At 30.8% G+C, this 16,650-nt stretch overlaps 2 protein-coding genes across 2 annotated transcripts; one reads left to right on the top strand and one right to left on the bottom strand.

Moving 5' to 3' along the window:
- Window positions 1-1,839: 1,839 nt before the first annotated feature.
- LOC123693507 (protein sly1 homolog) lies at window positions 1,840-8,586 on the top strand. The gene is made up of 11 exons (XM_045638649.1): window positions 1,840-2,004; window positions 2,161-2,320; window positions 2,537-2,838; window positions 3,218-3,307; window positions 3,549-3,807; window positions 4,008-4,166; window positions 4,513-4,688; window positions 5,102-5,372; window positions 5,711-5,840; window positions 6,665-6,868; window positions 7,790-8,586. Exons 1-11 carry the CDS (start codon window positions 1,977-1,979, stop codon window positions 7,898-7,900), a joined length of 1,890 nt encoding a protein of 629 aa, XP_045494605.1. The 5' UTR covers window positions 1,840-1,976; the 3' UTR covers window positions 7,901-8,586.
- A 1,827-nt stretch (window positions 8,587-10,413) lies between these two features.
- Window positions 10,414-15,765, bottom strand: LOC123693508 (calcium/calmodulin-dependent protein kinase type 1-like). The gene is made up of 2 exons (XM_045638650.1): window positions 14,805-15,765; window positions 10,414-13,147 (listed from the first exon to the last, which is right to left on the bottom strand). The coding sequence occupies exons 1-2, from the start codon at window positions 15,674-15,676 to the stop codon at window positions 12,916-12,918; spliced, it is 1,104 nt and encodes a 367-aa protein (XP_045494606.1). The 5' UTR covers window positions 15,677-15,765; the 3' UTR covers window positions 10,414-12,915.
- Window positions 15,766-16,650: the final 885 nt, after the last annotated feature.

Genomic DNA, 16,650 nt, shown 5'->3' with positions numbered 1-16,650 from the left:
TGGTGTGCAGTATTGCAGTGTGAATCCACATTAAAATAATGCTCAAAAATGTGTTAGTAATTATTTCAAGCGAGAAAATAATAAGAAATGATTGTAAAACGTTGGCGCGGAGAACCCCGAAACCAAGTATTCGTGAATTCGCAATTATATTTTTGTTCTGAGTCGATAAAGCATACGTGAAATAATAGAAAATAAATAAAAATGCGCATTCTCAACATATTCATATCAACAAAATACATCTGACGTGAGTTGTTTACTTAAGCGTGACCGGTGACGTCACGCGTGTTTTAGTCAAAATGGCCAACTGCAGAATTTCAATGTTTTATTTTATTGATAATCTCATTAATCTTAGTGTTTTTAAGATTTTTAAGTCACTATATTGAATTTATTTATTATACATTTTCCCTTAAAAACACTAATACGATCATTTATGGATACTGTCGTCATGCCTATTGATGCTCAAAGTTTCATGCCAATTTGCATCATTAACTACATGACAGTTTTTTCGTGATTATCGCTTCTACTACCTATATTGTAAAAATAAAATTTCACATTTTTACGAGAAGAAAATTTTCTAGTCATAGATATACTTTTTTTTCAAAGAATTGATATTGAGCTTAAAAGCTTAGGTCGTATAATAATGATTAAGCAATCTGCACCATATAGCTACAAAATCACGTTAATTTTATGAAAAAAATTTGTAAGTATTTTAAAAATAAACCATGTCCCAATAATTACTTGTTTTGAAAATATTTGGAGTTTAAATTATTTCTTTCATAGTTAGTTTTTAAAATTAGAAAATATTGCTTTTTCAGTTTGTAAACATAATCCTAATTTGAAATTCCCATTTCCCGCTATTATTGTTATTTCTTTTTTTTTTCAATAACAAAGAGAATACAAAGTCTTCAATAATTGGTTCAAACTTTAATAACTAACTACTTACATACTTTTTATTAATACAACGACCTTTTTTTTTCTTTTTTTAAATTACCTTCTTAAATAAATAAATTAAAATTTGAGGGAGATATATTCAAAAACATATTAGTTTCTCACTTAAGTTGTATGTTTAAAGTTTGAAGGCGATGATTGATTATTATTAAAAGTACATAATATTAAGTACCGGATACAGAATGAGTAGTGAAATATACAGGATGACTAATTGTTATAGCTGTCTATTGTATTATAGTTATAAAGGGGTGAAAGTATAGCTCATTTGAACTTGAAGTGAGTAGAAGTAAACATTAGGTACCTAATTAGTTTGGTCAGGCTCGTGTCATGACACGTGTGCTCAGCACACACGCTCTTTTTTTAATATTTTGCTTAAGTTTTTATATCATTTGTTAAGTTTTGGTCAAAGCGGACGAAGCCGCTTGCGATAAAACTTAAACATAATTGTTTTAACTTTATAGATTAACTTTATGTTATGACTTGTATTGTTAAGTTTTGGTCAAAGCGGACGAAGCCGCTTGCGATAAAACTTATACATAGTTTAAATTGTTTTAACTTTATAGATGAACTTTATGTTAATATGTGGTTATACTATACATAATCTGAATTGTGAATGTTTCAGGATTCGAGCATTTTGTAAAAAAATAGTAAACAAGGGTTTCGGGGGTGATATAGCGATCGACATGAGATTCATTTAAAAATATTAGTACGGAGCTAAGATTGAGATTCTGAATCCAGATTCTGAATATTAAAATATATTAATTAGCCACAAAGGATGGCAAAAAAAATGTTAGGCAAGGAAAGTCGCGATATCAAGAGATAAAAAGACTTGTATCCATTTCATAATTCTGAAGTCGACGTGTCATAAGTCTATGTTCCAAATGTCACGTTGACGTTTACAATGAAATATTATAAATTCAATGTTTTCTGAAGTCTTGGGATTATTAATTAATGATTTACAATAAAAATTATAGGGATAACGTATTTAAAAATTAAATAATTTAAGGGATTTATGATAACATTTCACTATGACAACTTTACGTGAACGCCAGCTAAGTAAGTCGCATTATGTTTATAAACTACAAGTGTTTCAGTACAAACCATTCAAATTGTCCATATTTATTTTGTTTGCAAGGAATTTAAGACATGTTATAATGTTTATTTCTTCCTTCACTGTGTTATGAACAGAAACCAATCCTATTGATTTTTCAGATGCACTCAAGCAGATGCTAAATTTAAATGAACCACTGACGAAGGCAGTGGCAAATGAACCCATTTGGAAAGTGTTAATTTATGATAGAGTTGGACAAGATATCATTTCACCGCTGATATCTATCAAAGAGCTCAGAGAATTAGGAGTCACCCTTCATGTGTTTGTACAAATTTTCTTATATTTTATTTATGAATGTACATCAAATCAATAACAGTTAAAATTCATGACTCAGCTGAAATAATACTGTTTGTCTTTCTTCATTGAGTTTGCTTAAGAAACTGCCGATTTAGCTGTAACCACTTCTGTTTACATTATAATATTATATTTAACATTGTTCATTTTACAAAACACCAACATTTATACTGATATTTTCAGTCAATTACATTCAGACCGAGACCCTATTCCTGAAGTACCTGCTGTATACTTCTGTGCGCCATCAGAAGAAAACCTGGGAAGGATCTGTCAAGATTTAGACAATGGTGTTTATGACCAGTATCATTTGAACTTTATATCTCCAATAACTAGACAGAAACTAGAAGATCTTGCTGCATCGGCCATTCAATCAAACTCTGTTATGAGCATACACAAATTATATGATCAGTATTTGAATTTCATTTGTCTAGAAGATGACTTATTTATTATGAAACATCAGCAGTCAGATGCTTTATCTTATTATGGTAAGTTGGAATAAGTTGTTGAAATTAATCCTATACTATAAGCATATTATTAATGTTTTTCCTTATAACATGAATGTTATCATAGTATTCAATTTACTTGAAAATAATGAAATATCCACACAATACGAAATTAATGGTATCATTCTTGACTGACATTTAATTCTTCAATTCTATTAGGAGATAGACATAATAATAGATATAATTTTTGTGTTGTGTTTGCCCTGGGCCTGACCAAAGTTTGCATTAGCAGCACTTTTCCTTAAATTCCTCGATTGATGACCAATGTTTTGAATACATACCATACCACTTTTGATAAAAATATATAATATCCTACAATGTATAAATAATAACTTATTACTTAATTCTTATTATTTTTCAGCCATAAATAAAGGAGATACTAAAGACACAGAAATGGAAGCCATCATGGATGATATTGTTGAAAGCTTATTTTCAGTATTTGTTACACTTGGTAAGTCTTATTAAATTTTATAAAATAAAACTTAATTTAGATTCTTACTACATTTTCTTGATGCACACAATAATAATGGATATTCAATAGGCACAATCACACAAAAAGACTTGTTTAAAAAAATATTATGATCTGTGCCTTGACTTCACCAGTCGAACTCATTACCCACATATCCTCAACTCTTATAACAACAACAACATAATATGCATTTATATTATTACAAAATGTTGTTTGTTTTCAGGAAATGTACCCATAATTCGAAGTAGTAAAGGCAATGCAGCAGAAATGGTTGCAAAGAAACTTGATAAAAAGCTCAGAGAGAATCTCTGGGATGCCAGAAATAATCTATTTCATGGGAATGCTGGACAAGGGGGCACATTTAGTTTTTCAAGACCCATGCTGATTTTATTGGACCGTAATATGGATATGGCAACGCCGTTACATCACACTTGGACATATCAGGCTCTTGCTCATGATGTTTTGGATTTGTCTTTAAACAGGTTTGTCAACTTTCGTGTCAATGTAAATGAACATGACATTACTCTACAATTTCTTCATTTCACAAGAAATATTGGAGACTTTTCTACTAAAAAAATAAACTTTTCTACTAAAAAAAGTAAATTTTTCATAGATGTGAATAAGACAGACCAAGAAATACTTATGATGTATTTGATTAACTTTATCCTCTAATAATTTGCAGAGCAGTAGTACCTGAAAGCACTGGTCCAGCCTTACCAGGACAAAAGATCAAAACGCGAACTTGTGACTTGGACTCCAGAGATCCTCTGTGGTTGGAACATAAGAGCAGCCCCTTCCCAACTGTCGCTGAAGCTATACAGGAAGACTTAGACAAATATAGGTACTAAAATTGAATTAATCACAGTGGTATAAGTGTGAGTGTGGTGTTTGCAAAATGTTGGTTGATAAAATAAAACCATTTTATAGATATTTCAATTGAATGAATGACATATAGCCACCAATTATATACAATATATTTTGTATCAATTTATACAACTGTCTACAATGAAAAATAAATAAATTAACTATTATTTTAGTGAAAATCCACACCACATACCCACGTCTTATATACCCATTATATATTTATTATAAGTTATTACAAATGGGGTCAAACATATATTTTGGTCAATATTATCTAGTGATACATATTCTTGTCTCATAATACACAACAATCTCTTCTTTATTAGGAGTTCAGAAGCTGAAGTAAAGAAACTGAAAAGCTCAATGGGCCTCGACGCTGACAGTGATCTAGCACTAAGTTTGGTGAGCGATAACACACAGAGACTTACAAGTGCGGTTAACTCCTTGCCGCAACTTATGGAGAAGAAGAGGCTGATTGATATGCATACTACTATTGCAACTGGTGGGTTAATTGTTTTAAATAAAGAATGTATGTAGAGAAGAAACTTTGTATGTTTTTTTATTTAAAAGTATCAATTGTGAAACAGCTGAGCGAATTAATAAATAAATTAACAGTTAATAACGTTACTTAAAATTTCAATAAGTGATTTAATAATTATTTTTAAGCCATTGCATAGTTTTTATCATAGGCTTCGAGCGCGGCGAGCAATTCAAGAAATTAACCTAACACCCCCCCACTCCGAACGGCACAGTCGTGCGGCGTTTTTTAAATATTAATGTTTTTTTTTTTTATTATAACTGAAAAAAAAAATATTAATGTCTTATAAAGTTGTATTGTAACAGAGCTAAAAATTATTTGATTACAATTAAAAAAAACGGCATGCGATGTTTATTATAAAATGATTATTTTTCTAGCAATATTAAACTCCATAAAATCAAGACGATTGGATTCATTCTTCGAATTGGAAGAGAAAATAATGAGTAAAAGCGGCGCGGTAGAGAGCAAAGCTGTTATGGATTTGATCACTGACAGCACAGCTGGTACCACAGAAGACAAAATGCGTTTATTCATCATTTATTATCTGTGCACGTCACAAGTAACCGAGGAAGAGTATAAGAAGTTTGAAGCCGCTCTATTGACCGCTAATTGTGACATCAAACCAATGGCTTATATGAAGCGGTGGAAGTAAGTATTATATGTTTTCCTAATATCGTAATAACGCAAATTATAATTTTTCTGCATTGAACAGTTCAGAACAAACAGCTATTCAAGTTTATTAGCATTGTATTCACTAGATGTATAATAGTAATGACGACCTAAAATAGTATGGGCCAATATGCGCCAAATTAAATTCACCCTTATTCATATGAAATAAAGTCGAATTTACAAAGCCCAAAAGAAGAACTCTAAAGGACACAATTTTTGTCCTTAATTGTGTAACTTGTTATGAATTATCGAAGTTCTTGGAAACAACAAGATGCAAATTGATTATTATTAAAGAAATCCTCATTTATTTTGTATAGGAGCTTCACGAAAATGTCGAGTCAATATGAAGGAGGTGGTACCAAAACGGTGTCTATGTTCTCCAAACTTGTGTCTCAAGGATCATCTTTTGTCATGGAAGGAGTCAAGAATTTAGTTGTTAAGAAACATGTAAGTGTATTTTTTTCAATCGCTTGTTTTTAATTATTAACTATGAATAAAATGTTCTTATAGTTGTTATAAAATTGTTTGTAACAAGTGATAACTGCGTTAAAAACAACCGACTTCAAACTTGCACTTACAAAATTTACAAATACCTACAGACAAAAATGCTCATAAAATAAAAACTACTGGGCCTATCCGAATAAAATTTTTATGGGACCAATTCGACACCATCCCGCATCGAACAAAAAAAGAATCACGTAAATCGGTTCAGAAACCTCGGAGTAATCGGTGTACATACATAAAAAAAAAAAAAAAAAGAATATACCGGCCGAATTGATAACCTCCTCCTTTTTTTTGAAGTCGGTTAATTATAATTTAACATGTTTATAAAATAATGTACATATAATGGACTTTAGAAAAATTGTAGCATGTTAATCGTATATGCGTTCAGAATTCCTCCTTCCCGTCACACTTTCTACTATCGATACTTTCTTACTATCACACAAAACCTCGCTGTGTTTCGACAAGCCGTTTTAATAACGGGGCCGCGGGTGTTGCTGGATTGCTTCTGCGACATCACACAACCCACCATACAACTTAGTTAATTTCCATCACCAGAAAAGCACACACAAAAACTTAGAATGCATCCAAATCCCCTCTCACAGCAATTGCTTAAACTAAAACCCATGAAACACCTCAAAAGAGCTAATATTGATGTCGAGCTACATTAGTATTAATTCTTCAAGCGCCAATTTATTCTGATCCAAAGTATCTGCTCTTAGTCAATTGACTGATCGCAGATGATTATAATTTAAAAAAAAAATCACCAGAAGCTGCCAGTAAGCCGCACGGTAGAAGCAGCTATGAACGGCGGCAGCGACACTGAGCTGACGTGGCTGGACCCGCGCAGTGCACGCACAGACGCGGCGGGCAGAGCACGTGCCTCCCGCCACGCGACCCCCAGCGACGCGGTCGTGTTCCTCGTGGGCGGCGGCAGTTATATCGAGCACCATAATCTGATCGACTTCGCTAAGGTACTGCTGCCCCCCTAGCCAAGTGGCTTTCTGTTAGCGTAGCGTTCAATATAATAGACTACGAATTGACGTAAGCTGTAGAATATCTACAGCTTACGTCAATCTCATACATTCGTAGTATATTCTATTGAACGCTACGCTAACAGAAAGCCACTTGGCTAGGGGGGCTGGGGTGTTAGGGTGTGTTCCACCAATGATGAGCGAGAATGTGTAGGAATGTGTTTGTAAATAGCCAATAGTATCGCTTCAAACGCTTAACGCTTCAAACTTCGAACTAAATGAAGCGATATGATTGGTTCTTTACAAACACATTCCTCGCTACACATCCTCGCACATTATTGTTGGAAAAGCACCTTCATAGGGTATGAAGGGATCATTCATTTTCATTATCATTATTGCAGAAGGCATCATTCATTTCAAAAATGGATTCCGTCAGGGAAATATATCAACAACAAAACAAAAATAAACTATGCACATAAAAAAAAAATTGTTCGTGTGTACAATATTTACGGGCGCTTGCAACACTGGCTCATCGCTGATTTAGTCGACTATAGAAGCGCCGCAATTGCGCGTGGAACTGTCAAAATTCCATAGTATAAACAGAAGCATGCGCGTTCTAGAAACTAAACATTGCAAAATCTCTTATTGCTTCGAATCACAATGTGTGAAGATTTAAAATAAAATGGCATTGACATAATATTGATACACTATGTGATTTAATGTTTCGATGTTAACAATCGATTGACCTTTAATCAGATTTCTTTCACGCAGAATTATCAGTATTGTGGCTTCCGCCTTCGTATAAATCACGGTTGACCTCTTTATTAACACTTTACATTGAAATTGGATTAGTTGTAAAGACCTCAATACTTATTTTGATCCCCACTGTGTCTATGTCTAAAACTTTATTTTTTTCTACAGCAACAAGCTGCTAGTGGCGTTTCAAGAAAAATAATCTATGGAGCGACAACTCTTCCGAACGCCTCTCAGTTTTTGAAACAACTATCACTTTTAGGGGAAGAACTTCAATGAACATTCCTGTATTGAATTTGTAATATAATATTTATTCAAAATGAAACTTGCATGAAGTCTCGTTAAAGGATGTTTGGGAAAATGATATAGAATGATGACCTAATTTTATTATTAAAAGTTTTTATTATGTAGCAATAAACTCATCAAGTTCTTTCAACAGACTTATATTGTAATAAAATGTAGATTCCGTTAATTTTTCGTAATTGTAATATTTTTTGCACGGATTGGTGTTATGCTTTTGCAAGTAAAGAAATAAAAATATGTACATAGTGTTATAAATAGAAATGTTCACTTTAAAATATTTATATGAACCTGAATGGGAGATAAATAAAAAACTCAATTCAACAAGTTGGCATTTTATTTACAATGACGTTGAAAATAGAGCTAACATCTAATAAGTTCTACCAATAAATTTTGATTGTTTAGAACAAGAAGTATAAAATCTAAATCACAAGATCATTAGAATTCAGTAGCAATCAGATCTTAAACCATAAATTATTATTATTCCTCACGATGTTCTATTCCGACAAACCGCAAAGGCTATGGGGCAAAATAATTTCACAACCAAAATCCTAGACGACCAGAAGCAATGTTTGAAATCTAAACTTAAACTTGTCTTGAATTTATGTATCCCAAATCTACAATCTATTGTGCTAAATAAAAATCGTGTCACATTTCGAACACAATAATTTTCAAAAAATAGTGAATATATTAAGTACGCCTAAAAGTAACGTACAAATTAAACAATAAATATAAATTACTGTCAAGGAACTTGAATATTTAATAATTTACACTGCAAAAACTATTACACAAAGATAAATTTAATCTCTTTTATCGTCTCACAAATATAAGTACTCTCAAAATTTAATAAAATGTATCACTGCTCATGATATGATTTTGGCACAATGAAAAACGTAAATAATTACGAATGAACACTGAAGAGAGCAAAATACAACGAATAAGATATTATATCAAAATAATTAAGAAACCGGTCATGGGAAATATTAAAATATGGATAATGGTATTATTTGAACTTATTTGTGTACATAATATACAAATACATAAATTAAGAAAGTTGTTTTGCATAATATATTATCAATTGCTAATTAAAAACATGTCTTTTAATTATAATCTTTTGTGCGTTACTTTTTTATCGATCCAACATTCTGAAGTAGAAATAGTTTTTAAATTTAGACATTATGCAGAAAGAAAGCACCCATTGATAAAATATCCGAATCGAATGGCACATCTACTGTTATATGCTAATTTAATTGTTATGATTTAAGTAGTTTATTCAACATCGAAAAACAGATCTAATATAATTAAACATTAGTCGTAAGGCGAGTTATACTTAATGCTACTAATTTATTATTTAATACATAATACAAATACATGCATAAGCTAGATATTATTTGATTATGTTTCACAAGTAAAGCCCTTTCGATACTTAACAAATATCAATTGAGAATAAATCATATTACGAAAAATACGAAGATTACAATAATGCAGAAGAATAATTGTTTGTCATTAAAACATTAAAAATAATTAATAATAAGTCCATGACCATCTTTTTAGTTCGTGAAGGCGCCGAGAGCGTCGCCATCATAAGACGTACATAATATATTTGAATACAAGATACATTACAAAGCAACGGTAATGTAAAAATGATTTCTATACATATTTATGATGATTTATATGTATTTTTCCAAGGCGACAAAAAGAAACGTAACTGTTTTTAGCGACGACCTTGGTGGAAACTAAAAAGGATTGATCTGGCAGGACATACGGGACTCCACATACATTTTAGTTAAGTCTATACATTTCGAGACGTAATTTAAGGTGCCAGCACCTTAAATTACGTCTTGGACAAATATAGAAAACTATTATAATTACATTTGAATTTTGACATCACGGTCCATCGCGACCGAGCATTGAACCCAACACCATTATTCGCAACAACTTTTCTATAATTATACATTTTAGTTTGAACAATGTTTGTTGTTACAAAAATAATAAAACGACAAGATTCTCGACATTTTACATAGATTACAAGTCGTAAATAGACGGCAAATAAATTGCAACCCATTTACGTACAAAATCATATTGTTATCTATAAAAACATAGTGTCATAGGTTATCGTAATATTATTCATATATCATAATATTATAATTCAAAACGGACAGCATTCATAATACATAAATAAGAACATCGAAATTACTAAACATACCTTATTATACTTAATCGTTAAAAATATAAAGCAAAAATATAGATTTAAGACTTTTTTATAAATTTAATGCAGTGCAGTTAGCACACAATTTTAGGGTATTAGATTTTTGTTTAAAGTTATTAAATAAAATTTACAGTATTATGATTTGACGCACCGTATACGATTTTACGAATAACAAACATAATGTCCACAAATTTTCAAATTTTTGAGAAATAAATAAAAGCAATTTATGGGCAACAAATCTGGAATGCGTTTTTTATTATCAAGAATGCAATATACTAATATAAATAAATTACTCTTATAAACATGCCAATTTAATACAAGGAATAGTTTTTATTTTATTTTTTTATATATAAGGATTCACAAATTATAGTTAATTAAAACATAAAAGACAGGCGATATTTCTACTTATGCAGTTCATATTTTAAAAAAAAGTTAACAATAATGATCGACCAGAAATAATCGATATAGATTCGCAATAAAAAAAGTTAAGATCATGAAGCCAAGGTATGTGACATTATTACCAATTATTAATCAAGGGAATATTCATTGTCTAATGCTTCAACTTCTAACTAATTTCAAAGTAATTTCCTTGTACATTTCTAATTTAACATAATTATTATGGCACTTGCATCATACTTTAGCGGTAACTGATATGGCCACAAATAGAATCATATTAATTAATTTATCAATACCCAAACCCACATTACACAAATTAAATCTACTCCTTGGCTTCAGGATCATTCATATAAAATAAAAAAGAATAAAAAAAATATAATAATAGCGTCATGGAATGTCATTTTTTAAATACCAATAAGTTGCGAGAGGAATGTAACTCAGAGAATATAATATTATCATTCAATATTTTTTCATTAAAATATCATATGAATACAATTTTCATATACATGGAATAGGTATACGATATGAATACTTATATACATTAAGGAATATATAAAAATATGTTTCAATCTAAATAAACAAAAAATTTGAGATTCAGAAGAGAAGATCTATACTTTTCATTCAAGAGAGCTCATAATATATTGAAAAATTAAGTATAAAAAATATAATGAATTGATGTTTCAAGTTAACCTTATACATATTGCAGATACTTCCATATCTGTTTATCAATATTTATGGCTATAATATATTATGTATCTCTGACGGTATGATCATATTAATTAAATACAATCATTTGTTTTTGCGAGAGGTAATAAATCATTCTAATAATAACAGGATAAATGTGAATAAAATTATACTTTTTTACAATTTTATCACTTGTTTAACAACATAAATTAATCAAATAAATATGTACTTAATATTGGCTGTCAGTCTTACAGAGATATTAAGATTGCTATCTTCTGATTTGTCCTTTGCAAGAATGTATCCATTAGGCCCAGGATATAAATAATAAAATAAGTTTCACATATTCTATTAGATATAGAAGAGCATTACTGTAAGACAACATTTAATTCAACAGTGCGATATAATTATAATAGAACAACTATTTATTTTAAAATTGTAATTTTCTTCTCTAGATATAGGAAGGATTCAGTTTTAAGTAGTAAAACTTACATTCTATATTTAGCATAAATTTCAAACAGCTATACATATTTATAGGATTATATAGAAAGATTTACACACACATGCATTTACACTCAATGTCATGACAATATAAGTCTTTAACGGCTTAAGTAACAATGCAACAAAAATTATTTCATTGTGTATCATTTTTGTTAAACTATAAACTTCACTACAAATGTGTAAAATATAACATTCGATAAACAATATATTAAATAAAATAATAAACTTAAATTGGGCAAGATGATTCAGAAAGAATAGAGGGTAGAAAGAATCACACTTTACTTGACTCCCTTCCAACACGAAATAATAGAATACAGTTACGACCAAACCATCTATTATCATCTTTATCCACCAAGTGATCATCTAGCATTTACTATTGGATTTCCACAACATGCTACTGTAACATTTTATAAATTTCATAAATTTTCTCAACATTTATTTTCTTTCTGAAGCACCTTCTTAAAAAATAATCATGGAAGCTCCTAAAGCTTTTAACGATAGTAACAATAAGTTCTCACATCGTGCTTATAATTTTTAATTTACATTAACAACATTTGCAACAATACTAAACACACAATTGATTATATCACCATAATTATATTATGAATATAAATATAACAAGTTCAGAATGCTAAAGAGAAGTCAATCTACTGTTAATATGATGCTTATTATCTTATAATATTTAGAGTTAACATGATGTAACCATGATTACATTTTTATGTAAAGCACTCACATGGACTTCATCAAATAAGTGACATATTTTAAAGCATGAGATTCAAATATTATATTTCATTTAGTTCTAAAGAGTAGTAGATTAACGTTTTAAATTAAATTCATTTATTTTATGATGTCATACTATATTTTGCATATTTTATAGATAACTCTCAAGTATTATTAATATATTGACTAGTTGATGATGAAATATATTGATTAAACACTTCGTTGATTTCCATGAAACATTGACTGGCAGAAGTAGAGTGACAGAATAATAGAGTATAAATTCAGTCATAAATATATAACAGAATTATTTAGAAAGCAAGCAGATGTAGCAGTAGGTTTCAATTAACAATACAGATACATACTACAATTTATTAAGTTCCACCTTACATTTTCTTGACTCAATGTGGATTCTTAAAGTCAAGATATGTTAAAAGAATAAAATTTAAGTACCTTACTTGCATTATTGAAATGATGTAGCGTAGCATATTTATTGGGGCTGTTGTTGTTGATTCTCTGATTTGGACTGGGCGCTGGAGTTGCGACTTGAGCTACTACTGTTGAGAATCATCTTTTGCATCTGACGGATAACAGTGGTAGCGTGATAGGCTTGTTTCCAGCGCGACTTGGCAAAGTTCTTCTTGAGTTGCTCTGATACTGTGCCATGGATGTTCTTGTTGCTAGCGGCATTTCCAGATATCCATGGGTGAGCCAAGGCTTGCCTGTAAGGATAGTCAGGAACATTTCAAACATAATCAATTATTAATTCAAAAAATGTATATCACCTTCTGTAATAGGTATTTAATAGATTTAAGTATTTAGTAGAAATATCTTAATTGATTTCACTGATAAACGCATCAATAAAGCAACAAGAAAGATCTATTCATGGTTATTAAATAAAACATTATGGTTTATCATTACTACCTTCAAGAATAATTTTATTAAAATGGAGATAGAAGAATATTATATAGATGAATAGAATGAAAACATTTCAGCTTGTGGCAGCAGCTATGCGGGTAGTTATTTTAGTTTTTTTAGTTTTTTTTTTTTTTAACTATATTCATTTTTTTTAATTTATTTAAATCATTACCTCATTACCTCACAAATGAATATATTCATTACCCCCCTGAGAAAAATGCATAACTGATAATTATGATAAAGCTTAAGTACTGAGCTATTTTTTATAATTATAACTTACTAGCAGTCTGCCACGGCTTCGCCCGTGGTACATATTTTGCAATAAAAGGTAGCCTATGGTCTTTCTCAGGGTCTAAAGATTGTCTGTGCCAAATTTCATTAAAATCGGTCCAGTAATTTATGAGCCTATTCATTACAATCAAACAAACAAACAAAGTTTTCCTCTTTATAATAATATTAGTGTAGATAAAGATTTTTATTAATAAACTAGCTTTCCGCCTGCGGCTTCGCCCGCGTTTTCAAAGAAAAACCCGCATAGTTCCCGTTCCCGTGGGATTTCCTGGATAAAACCTAGCCTATATTACTCGTGAATAATGTAGCTTTCGAATGGTGAAAGATTTTTTAAAATCGGTCCAGTATTTTATGAGCCTATTCATTACAATCAAAGAAACAAACAAAGTTTTCCTGTTTATAATATTAGTGTAGAAGTGTAGAATATAACTAACAAAAACACATGATATTTTTGTGTTATATAATTATAAATTCTTCAATGTTAAATTAACTAGACAACTTAATTGCAGCTATAGTTATTTGCTCTTATTTTTCAAGGACATATTATAAATTCATTTGTTATATTTTGAACACTTAGGGCTGATTTTTCAATCCTTGGATAAAACTTATTCGTCGAATAATGTATAAAACTACCATTTTAAAAACTTTGTTTAATTGTCCGTATTTGACAGTTTACGTGACATTTTAATATTATCGTGTAATACTTTATTGGACGGATAAGTTTTAATCAAGCATTGAAAAATCGGCCCTTAAAGGTATTTTAATTGAATAGATGTGAATGAAGATGCCTTTGTTTCTTGATATTGTGTAATAACTCGGACAATGATCACATAAATCAAGTAATAAACTTGATTTTAATACTGTCTGAAATATTTACTTCGCTATTGAATATTTTGTAGCATATGATGAAAATTACCACCCATAATAACTTACTGCATAATAACCATTTACCACTTATTTTATATGTTTTAATATAAAATACACATTCTACACATTTAGGCATTAAGGCCCAAACATGAGAATCCTTCAGGAACATTAATTAATTGATGGTTTTGAATAGCAATTGTGTGAACAGTGGGTATATTTTATAACAAATTATGCCTGTAGACAAAGCTTTGTGATTTCAGGGGACATAGCTAATAAGTAATAAAAGAAAACAACATTACTTACTTGCAAGTATATCTCTTGTCCACATCCACACACATCAAATGCCTGATGAAATCCTTTGCAGATTCACTAATATCATCCCAGTAGGGTGAATCAAATTCAAAGTCACCTTTAAGAATTTGGGCAAATAGATTTGCATCATTCTCATCATAAAATGGTGGGTAACCACACAACAGGATGTATGAAATCACACCTATGCTCCAAACATCAACTGCTTTACCATATGGTTTTTGAGCTAGCACTTCTGGAGCTACATAACCAGGGGTCCCACAAGCTGTTGCCATTATTCCCGAATCTTCTATTTTGGATAGACCAAAATCGCTTATCATGATTTTGCTATCTTCATCAGAACTGTAGTACAGCAGATTTTCAGGCTTCAAGTCCCTGTGTACCACACCTTGAGAATGCATATAGTCAACAGCCTCTAAAACTTGTCTTATGAGATTTGATGCATCTTTTTCGGTGTAAGAACCCTTTTCAACAATTCTGTCAAATAATTCGCCACCTGTTACCAGTTCCATCACAAGATAAACTTTGCTTTTATCCTCGTATGTTTCGAGCAGCTGGACGATATTTGGATGGGAAAACATTTTCTTTTCCCCAGCCTCAGCTTTAGCATTTTCGCTAAATCTTTTAAGCACCCTGATTTCATTCTCTAAGGAATCTTCCTTTCCTTTCAGTGCTTTTTTATCAATGATCTTGCAAGCGAACAGCTGTCCATTTTCTTTACTTTCTATAAGGCGTACTTCAGAAAAGGCTCCTGTACCTAAAAGGTCTTTTACAACGTACTTGTCTTCAATGGACGGCTGTTTCTCAGATTCCTTTCCATCCTTTTTAGATTTTCTTCCAAAGTCTTTTTTCCCAAAAAGAGGCATCTTGAAGCCACTTACACTATATCACTATTCACTATAGGATGTGGGAATATAAATTCAATTCACTACATAGAAACAATATCTATTTGATACTGAACCTCTTTGTACTGAACTGAGAATCTTGAAGTAAGAACAAGAAGTCTCAACAAAGATGAAAATCACAGATGCATATTGGTAATCGCACAGATCATCTCAAATAATATACTCAGTATCTACTTGCTCTATGGTATCGCCACAGTGGTCACAGCTTGGTCACAGGCAGTCTGTCTGAGAGCGTTTTCACATTATCCGAATCGATATCGGATATCGGACGCCAACTATGTATTATTCAAACTATGTATTCTTTGTTGGAATTTCAAAACAAAAATAAAATCGGTGCGAAATCTCCTCCTTTTTTTGAAGTCGGTTAAAAACAAATTACCCAATGAGTAATGACAACAATACAATAAATAAGCACAACCTTGAGCACAACCACAGAGCACAACCAACATCCGAGTAGGAGGAGGAGGCAGGAGCGAGTCCGAATGAGTTAAAATAAAGTATAGACACTAATGTTTTCGAAGATAGTTATTTGATTTTAGGAACGCAATAATTTATATTTTTGTTTACTTCACTTCAGCCAATTGCCGTATATTTTAATACGGTAAATAAAATAACTGCCGTATAAATCGTATTTTTAATGTCTATAAATATTTACATGCTCTTAATAAAAAAAGGTTTCTTTTAATAGAAAGAGTTTTAGGTTAAAGCAAATAATTTTTTTTTAAGATTTAGCGCCGTAAGACTGAAAATACCTGAAAATACACAAACTAGTGCTTTTTTGCTGATGGTACACTGCCACAGAACAGTAAAAACCTCAGGTAAAAACAAATAGAAGTGCTATGATGTCATAATTAGTATGAAAACCAGTGTCGCCAAACCCACACATTTAAACCGATAGTTATACAGTACACTAGATATAGATTTATACTATTCTA

Source organism: Colias croceus, chromosome 8, assembly GCF_905220415.1.
Source record: "Colias croceus chromosome 8, ilColCroc2.1".
NCBI classification, from domain to species: domain Eukaryota; kingdom Metazoa; phylum Arthropoda; class Insecta; order Lepidoptera; family Pieridae; genus Colias; species Colias croceus.
Note: the sequence above shows the minus strand (reverse complement) of the source record. Positions and strands in the feature narration are given on the sequence as shown.

Excerpts from the sequence above, each read along its gene's own strand:
- LOC123693507 (XM_045638649.1), top strand. The coding sequence starts at position 1,977 with ATGACAACTTTACGTGAACGCCAGCTAA. Across the intron at positions 3,308-3,548 it reads TTCAGTATTTGTTACACTTG|GAAATGTACCCATAATTCGA; the intron begins GTAAGTCTTATT and ends GTTTGTTTTCAG. Across the intron at positions 4,167-4,512 it reads GAAGACTTAGACAAATATAG|GAGTTCAGAAGCTGAAGTAA; the intron begins GTACTAAAATTG and ends CTTCTTTATTAG.
- LOC123693508 (XM_045638650.1), bottom strand. The coding sequence starts at position 15,676 with ATGCCTCTTTTTGGGAAAAAAGACTTTGGAAGAAAATCTAAAAAGGAT. Across the intron at positions 13,148-14,804 it reads GACAAGAGATATACTTGCAA|GCAAGCCTTGGCTCACCCAT; the intron begins GTAAGTAATGTT and ends CTATCCTTACAG.